This window comes from Glycine soja, chromosome 18 (genome assembly GCF_004193775.1).
Source record: "Glycine soja cultivar W05 chromosome 18, ASM419377v2, whole genome shotgun sequence".
NCBI lineage: Eukaryota > Viridiplantae > Streptophyta > Magnoliopsida > Fabales > Fabaceae > Glycine > Glycine soja.
This window is the reverse complement of record NC_041019.1, coordinates 9,773,441-9,781,907: the sequence shown is the minus strand read 5'-3', so window position 1 is coordinate 9,781,907 and position 8,467 is coordinate 9,773,441. Positions and strand designations below refer to the sequence as shown.

At 31.0% G+C, this 8,467-nt stretch overlaps 1 protein-coding gene across 1 annotated transcript; it reads right to left on the bottom strand.

Annotated features, from left to right (window-relative positions):
* Nucleotides 1-5,408: 5,408 nt before the first annotated feature.
* Nucleotides 5,409-6,860, bottom strand: LOC114396598 (protein translation factor SUI1 homolog 2-like). Its single transcript, XM_028358662.1, has 2 exons — nucleotides 6,745-6,860; nucleotides 5,409-6,023 (listed from the first exon to the last, which is right to left on the bottom strand). Exon 2 carries the CDS (start codon nucleotides 5,975-5,977, stop codon nucleotides 5,639-5,641), a length of 339 nt encoding a protein of 112 aa, XP_028214463.1. The 5' UTR covers nucleotides 5,978-6,023; nucleotides 6,745-6,860; the 3' UTR covers nucleotides 5,409-5,638.
* Between the last annotated feature and the right edge of the window lie 1,607 nt (nucleotides 6,861-8,467).

The following is an 8,467-nucleotide window of genomic DNA, read 5'->3' as shown; positions in this document are numbered from 1 at the left end:
AGGGTTGCAGCGACGCAGGGGCAGTAGGTCAGGGGTGAGGGACGCGCCATTGGGTATTGCGAGTTGCATGAAGGAGGTGCCATTCCCTCCAACGATTTGCTTTAAAAAAATTTGCTTTAAATTTGCTTCTCCTCTCCATGCTCCGTCACTCCTCACCCCTCATACTTCCACTCTCATCTTCTTATTCAGAAAGCTTGGTTCGTTTGGTTCGTAGTGCTTCCTTGGTTCATTGTTGTTACTTGGATTTCTTGGTAAGTATTTTTTAATTGATAATAAATTTTAGGTGTGTTTAGATTAGGTGTTATATGTTACGTATGTTTAGGTTAGATTTTGTTTTATATGTTATATCTTATGTATGTTTAGGTGGTAGTTATAAATTTTAAGTAGTAATTTGAAATATTAATATTATTTGTGTTATATGTATATGTTATAATTTTAGTTAGTATGTTATTATTTGTACTATAGGATATATTAGATTTAGTTGATTTGTTAATATTATTAGTTTGAGTTCTTAATTTTATATAGTAGATTAGATTTAGTTTAAATTTTTTATATGGTAGATTAGGAATAGTTTTAGATAATGTAAGTTATTAATGTTATATGGTAGATTAGGAATAGTTTAAATTTTTATATGGTAGATTAGGTTTAGTTAAAAAAATTTATATAGTAGATTAAAAATAGTTTTAGGTTCCGTAACTTATTAATTTTAGATTAGGTTTAGTTTAAATTTTTTATATGGTACATTACATTTAGTTTAAATATTTGATATGATAAATTATGAATAATTTAAATTTTTAAATGGTAGATTATGTTTAGTTAAAAAAAATTATATAGAAGATTAAAAATAGTTTTAGGTTTCGAACTTATTAATTTTAGATTAGGTTTAGTTTAAATTTTTTATATGGTACATTACATTTACTTTAAATATTTGATATGATAAATTAGGAATAGTTTAAATTTTTATATGGTAGATTATGTTTAGTTAAAAAAATTTATATAGTAGATTAAAAATAGTTTTAGGTTCCGTAACTTATTAATTTTAGATTAGGTTTAGTTTAAATCTTTTATATGATACATTACATTTAGTTTAAATATTTGATATGATAAATTAGGAATAGTTTTAGGCATTGTAAATTATAAATTTTAAATTAGGTAACAATTAAATTATTTATATTACGTTAGTTTTAGTTATTATTAGTTTCATATAGTATGTTTAAATTAGAATAGTTTAACGTAATTTAAATAATTAATTTTGTATGCTAAATTATTTTACTCGTAAGTATTTTAAGTTATTAATTTTGTGTGTATATATATATATATATTGTTTTAATTTTGTTACAAATATAAAAATTATGTTATATATTTAAATTTATATTTGTATGTAATTTAATTTATTTGTAGAATATATATGAATTAGGTTATTTGTATAATATATTTTGTTATTAAAATTAAAAAAATAATTTGTTATTTATGTAAAGTTGTGTTTGGATGTGATTTAATTTGGAGAGTAGGTTTAAATTTTATTATTCATTTTATTGTATTATATTTTATTTTGCAGGATCAATGACATCTTCATCGTCATGCTCATCAAGTATACAAACTAGGTCTGGTCCAATTGATGGTGACGTTTTGTGGATGCAACCCAAGCATGTTTCAAAACATGTTTAGAATGGGGAACCAGACTGAAAATTACACATCAGACGAGCACTCCCGACGTATCAAGGTGAAGAACAAATACCAGAGAAAATTGTTCCTCTGCTTTGAAAATCTGGGTTTTATTGGATAATGAAGATGAGATACCTAAAGATAAATGCGGTCTTAATTAGTGTGTTCATTGAAAGATGGAGGCCGGAAACACACACGTTTCACTTGAGATGCGGAGAGGCTACCATTACTCTTCAAGATGTGTCAGTTTTATTAGGTCTTCGTACTGACGGGACACCATTAATTGGTTCAACAAATCTTGATTGGGCCGATATATGTGAAGAATTATTAGGAGTCAGACCACAGGAAGGCGAACTTGAAGGCAGTGTGGTAAAATTAAGTTGGCTGGCTCACCATTTTTCTCACATAAATATTGATGACGGTAACGTTGAACAATTACAAAGGTTTACCCGTGCATGGTCATTCGATTCATAAGAGGTGTCCTCTTTGTTAACAAAAGCAGTAGCAGAGTTTCCTTAAGGTACCTATAATTTTTACGTGACTTTGAACAGTGCAGCACGTATGCGTGGGACCTGTTGTGCTTGCGTATTTATATAGAGAGATGTGCAGCGCCATCAATTACAAAGTTAAATCAATCGGAGGTATGTGCATCTTAATCCAAATGTGGGCATAGGAACGATGCACGACTTTGGCTCCAAAGAGGACGCCTCCCGTAATAGAAAATAAATCACTCGGACACAGGTTTGTCGTTTAAAAAATTAGATTTGAATTGAAAATAATTAATGATGGAACGTGTTGACAATGATGATTTCATTATTTTTGTAGGTGGCTGCGACGTGGAAATCAACATATTGGCAATGATGATCTTAGAGTTTTTCGTCACAAATTGGATCTCATGAAACAACATGAGGTAAGAAGATCGTAATATGTTATAACCAAATTCACCGTGTACCTACAAAAACAATATTTTAACACGTCAAATAAATTATAAAATGGGTATCACAAAAAGTCATTACTGGAACTTCAAAATAAAACTTTATTTTAAAAAAAATTAACTTCAAATCAATTTCACATTAAGACACTTTAAAAAAATTAACGATTTCAATGTAGTAATTTTAAACTAATCAAGATGTAATCAAAATTATTAACTTAATAAATTTCACATCAACACACTTAAATAACACGAACGATTTTATTAAACTTTAAATCCAAACTAATAAAATGTAATCACAAAAGGTCCCTTTATTGGAACTTCACATTCAATTTCTCTTTTAAAAAAATTTAATTAACTTCAAATTAATTTCATGGGACACACTTAAAAAAATGAACAATTTCAAGATAGTCATTTTTAACACAAAATAAAATAATTCATGAATGAAGTTAGTAGTATAAATAATTAATCTTAACATTAATAACTTTAAAATGGAAAAAGGTAATTACAAAATTACTACAAATATAGTAAAATATTTGTAGTACGAGAAAAAACAAAGCATCAAATAACACTTTCAAGTTCAACGTTTATAAATTTTTAACACACCAACAAACCAACCTAATCTAATTAAAAAAATACTACAACTTCATATTAAAAAAAAAATCGTACTCAAAATACTTACTTCAAATAAATATGATCTACAAATTTTTTTTGTTCAAACGTTCATCAATTTTTAACATACTAATAAATCATCAACACCAACCTAATTTAATTAAAAAAAATAATACAAATTTCATATTTAAAATATTTTATTTTGACTGAAAATATTTTCTTCAAATAAACATTCTTACACAATTTTTCTTTTATTTTTGACATTTAAACACACATTAACAAGCCTATCAAACATAAAAGCTAATTTAATTTTTAAAAAAATAAATACTTCATACCACAGAAATTTCCAAAGCCACGAAAACGAAAGCAAAAATCAAGTTGAAAGGGAAAGCGCTAAAAAAATGAAGAAGGAGATGGGGTATTTAAACACCCTAAAACTCCAATGCGGGTGGCGTTTTCATGTATTCTCGTGGAAACTACACCTACGTAAGCCGTAGAAACGAATGGCGCCTCCCTCTTGTAAATCGCAACCACCAATGGCACGTCCCTGATCACTCTGCAACGCTGCCCCTGTCCAACACTGCAACCTAGGGCTTTGCGTTTAACTGCCCATGCCCAACTCGCCATTGTTGTTGGCGCTTCCAAAGCCACGTCAACAAAAGGGGAGGTGTTGATGGGAATGGCGACACCAGCACCACGTGCCACGTCCCTTCGAAGGCGCTAGTGATGGTAGCGCCATGCATGACATCTACGTGAAAAACAACACCTTAGGGAATAAGTTTAAAAACAGTCCTAGATTGGGAAATACTTTGTAAAAGAGCCCCAAACTGAAAAATTTGACACACTATTGCCTAATTGAACAAGAGTGTTCGATTTTTCTTTGACTATGTAAACAAAAATAATAATTACTTTTTTTTAGTAGAAGTATATCCTAACCTACAACCAAACTGACAAATTTAATTGATCTTCATCGAGTTAGTTGGAAAAAATATGATGAAATACAGAGAACATTTTCTTCTCTAACACTAATGGGGGTTGCAAATTGCAATACGTGCTATTTCATCAGACATGAGTCATGTAAGGACTATGTGATTACTCGTTAACTTGGTTGGCGTCAAGCTGCACGAGATTGATCCTACAATATATTCTTGAAAAGAAATTATAAGTTTTAAATATGACTTGAATTTCAAATTAAAAATTATCAAACTAAAAAATAATCTCATAGTAACCAAAATTTATAGAAATACCTTAAAAAAATCAAAAATTCCAAAATTTATAAAAATACCTTCTAAATAAATCAGAAGTCCTAATTAGGACGTAGTTAAAATAAAAAGAGCCAGGAAGAATTTGTACTAGATAATCTCACGAAAGTATATTTATTTGCTACAAATTGTTAACAACTTGCGGACCCAATAAGGAATAATTTATGAGTTTAATTTGTACGTATTGTCGTTATTATGATCAACCAATCAAAATCTATTAATATAATTTGTAGGATAATTATTATAAAAGTCTATCATATTAGCATACATGACGGTTTACTATTGTATAATGTTAAAAAAAATACTTATTTTGAAGGTGATAAAATATTTTAGTCAACTACTAGCCGAGATAACCGAACTAATTTTGTAGTATGACCAGTGGGTTTAAAAATAACTCAAAAGGTTTTGTTATACTTTCACGCCAAGAGACAATTACTATATATACAAAAAAGAAAGTATAAACTTCTACCTCAAGTTAACTTTAGAACCAAAACGAACACATCTCTAATCCAGTTATCATTTTTTTGAAGTATTTAAAATTCCCCTTATCTTAATTCCAAAGTATTTTCAAGGTATGCATATGAGAATGTGAATTGTTATATAAAAAGTATGTGCATACAAAAATAAAAATATATACAAGAATATCTAATACAGTATTCAACATCTATGAAACCCAATCATTAAAAATTGGAACATCAAACCAAACCGAATTCCAAACACCATTCATCAAACAGAAAAATCAAAACTTCAGGACTCACCCCAGATACAACATAAAAAAGATCGGTGAGTTGTTTTCTATTGTAGTTACCGTTTTGATGGTTGATTGGTTATCTACTCTAGCCTCTCACAATGCCAACCATTGAGAAATTGAATTTGAAACTTATGCAGCAAAATCAGCTAAAGTAAAAAACATTGTAGACACTGTAGAATCCACCATCTTCTGAAAACCGAATTATCATTTATTAACTGTAACTTGCTTTGGAACAATTCAAGTTCACTAACAACATCCATGAAATCCAATCATTAAAAATTGGAAAACCAAACCAAACCAAACCAAACCAAACTTATTCCAACACCACTCATCAAACAGAAAAACAATCCAAACTTTCAAAACTCACAAACTCAAGAACAACTTGAAATTACTACTAACAAAAACAAGACCAATTGGTCAAAAACCATGAATCTTGATCTGGTCCTTCCTGACAAGGCCAGCCTGAACGAGGAAGTGGGAGACGTTCTTACGCTGGTCGCCTTGGAGTTGGATGATCTTGCCAAGCTCCTTGTCCTGCACCACGGTTCCGTTGCAGCAGAACTCCTTCTTGAGGTCCTTGAGGATCTTCTCGTAGCTGAACTCCTTCTTCAGCCCTTGCACTGTGGTCAGACTCTTCTTCCCATTCCTCTGCTGAATTCGAATATGCACATACTCCTTTGCTCCGGGGGCATCCGATTCTCTCGCCTCGGCAAACGGGTCGAATGGGGTGGGGACCTGGATTTCCAAATCAACCATGTACTTTGCTTGTTGGAGACTTAGTAACACCAAACACAGATAGCTTCTGCAAAGGAACAAACCACCAAAATTCCATGTCAATTTTACAATACAAGAAGAAATCAAGAGTTCATAAATTGGCTATAGTCATCCACCATATTGGGGAACCAATGAATCATGCATCAAACTTGAAACACATGAACAAAACTAAGAAACAATTCTTCAAGTATTGTTCTCTGATCAGAATTAGAGTTTCAACTCGGTATCAAAATTAATTTTGCAACCCTAATTATCTAGATTACCAGTGTGTGAACACCAATTATGATTGAAAAAACAGTACCAAAAAAGCACCTAAGAATATAAACGGTATCTAAGTTCATCATATTTATAATCAAATCCACAAATTATAATACCTAATGAAGGCCAATCATCAAACTCCCGGAATCAGGAATCAATAGGAAGGTGCTAAACAAAAAATCATAACAAAACAGAACAAAAGTTACAAAAAAAGCCAATTTCATTCAAGAAAAGAGAAAGCTTTTATTTTATCATGATAAAATCCCCAACAAAACCCCATAATTTTTTATATCTAAGAAATAAATCATAAGCAAATTCACGATCTACGAACTTACAAGACTATGATTTAAAATAAACAAGACACAACAACGTAGTAAAACATCGTTCGTCAAACGTGTTTCAAGCTACTCAAAACACACGACCACCGTTATACACAAACACACACATAAAATCACCGAAGAAACAAGAACGAGGAGGAGAGAGAAACGAACCTAGAAGAGAGAGAAAGAGGCTTCGAGAGACTTGAGAAGCAAACAAAGAATGATATGTTTGAAGAACGTGAAAGAGGATTTACTCATATATATAGTAGTGCGTGGGGAGAGGCGGTGCAAGTGTGTGAGGGCCACAAGTTTTTGAACGGCCGAGATGGCTTGGCGAGCACACGTGGAAGGCGATTAAGTGGTTTGCGGTGACGTGCGGAAAATCAGGAGGTGCTTTTGACTGAGAAGATAAGAGGATCCTGTTCTTATTCCGGATAAGAATAAGACACCTGCAAGTGTGCGTACATTGAACGCGGAGCATGGTGGAGCCAACTTGAAAGTGTGAGTGGGTGATTCGGTGAATTATAAGGGAAAGTGCATCCAAACAGGTAATAATATTTCCAGGGCGGAAAGTGGGGCCCACGGAGTGAAGGGGAATGCAAGATAAAGATACGGAAGAATCCAGAGCGTGAAAAATGACATCATCTATAGTTTGTTGAACGGGCTGGTTAGGGCAAAATTCTACGTCTATAAGACGTGTTTGGAGTCCGTGCCTGTGTGTTCGGTTGATGTGAATGAAAAAGCAATGAAAATGAATAATAAGAGTGAAAAATGCATTTGTTGGATAGAAATAAAAAAACATGAAAATAAATAAAAAGTTTGAATTACGGTGATTTAGTAAATAATAAAATAAAAAATAAAACTTAAGTACTTTTATAATTTCAATTTTATTTATGTATTTATTCTTTTTAGAATTTTTTATTTTTTTTACTTTTACGATTATATGCTAGTCTTCGATTCTAAATAAAGGAATGTATATAATCAGTTATGTGAAAATGCATGCATAATTGAGTATGTCCTTGCAAGATGCCATAGGTGTTGTGTTATAGAGGAGAAAAAAAAGGTATTCAATCATGCTTTGAGTAGCATATTCAATTATATGGAAGAAAGAATATTTGATTATACTTAGCGTAATTAAATATACATGCAGCATAATTGATTTTTGATTTTCTAAGGTGGCTGCAAAACAGGTTTTCATTGGCATTGGTTAGGATACATCAATCAATTTCATGTCAGGAGATAAAAGGGTAATTTTAAAAACAGATGAAATCACAAGATTCATGTTGGCTTTCATTGTATTTCATGTTATATTTAGAGTGCAATTAAAATGTGTGGGCCCTCCTTTTTTCGAGAACTGATTCGCTCATTTCACTCATATTGAATGTATGACAGTCTGACTTCCTACTTATTTCTTTGCGTTACACCCCTCACTTTCATCTTCTATTTTCACTTGTAGCAAACATAGCGTTAATATAATTAAATCGTTAAAATATTCAATTAAAAGTTATGGAATAGTACATTGTTTTTTAACAAAATTATATTAATGTTTTCTTTATAGGAAAAGTAATACATCAATTAAAATATACGAGTATCCAATTCTACAATATGCTAACAAAAAAAAAAAGAGAATAGGAAATGTGTTTGAAATTTCTATCACTACCAACAATTTCTAAGCTAACTAACTTAGCTAATCTATCTATAACCCCATCAGCTTCTCCAAAGATATGTCTTTGAATTAGTTGTTTTCCTTTATTATTTAGTCATGCATTCTTTCTCATTTCACTCTCTCATTTCTCTTCTTAAATCATCCAATCCAAATATAATGTAAAAATTATTTAATATTATTTGGATTTACAGAACAAATATTACAATATTATATATATTTGTTATAACT

What these genes read in the sequence shown, in the direction of transcription:
- LOC114396598 (XM_028358662.1), bottom strand. Translation starts at nt 5,977, where the DNA reads ATGGTTGATTTGGAAATCCAGGTCCCCACCCCATTCGACCCGTTTGCC.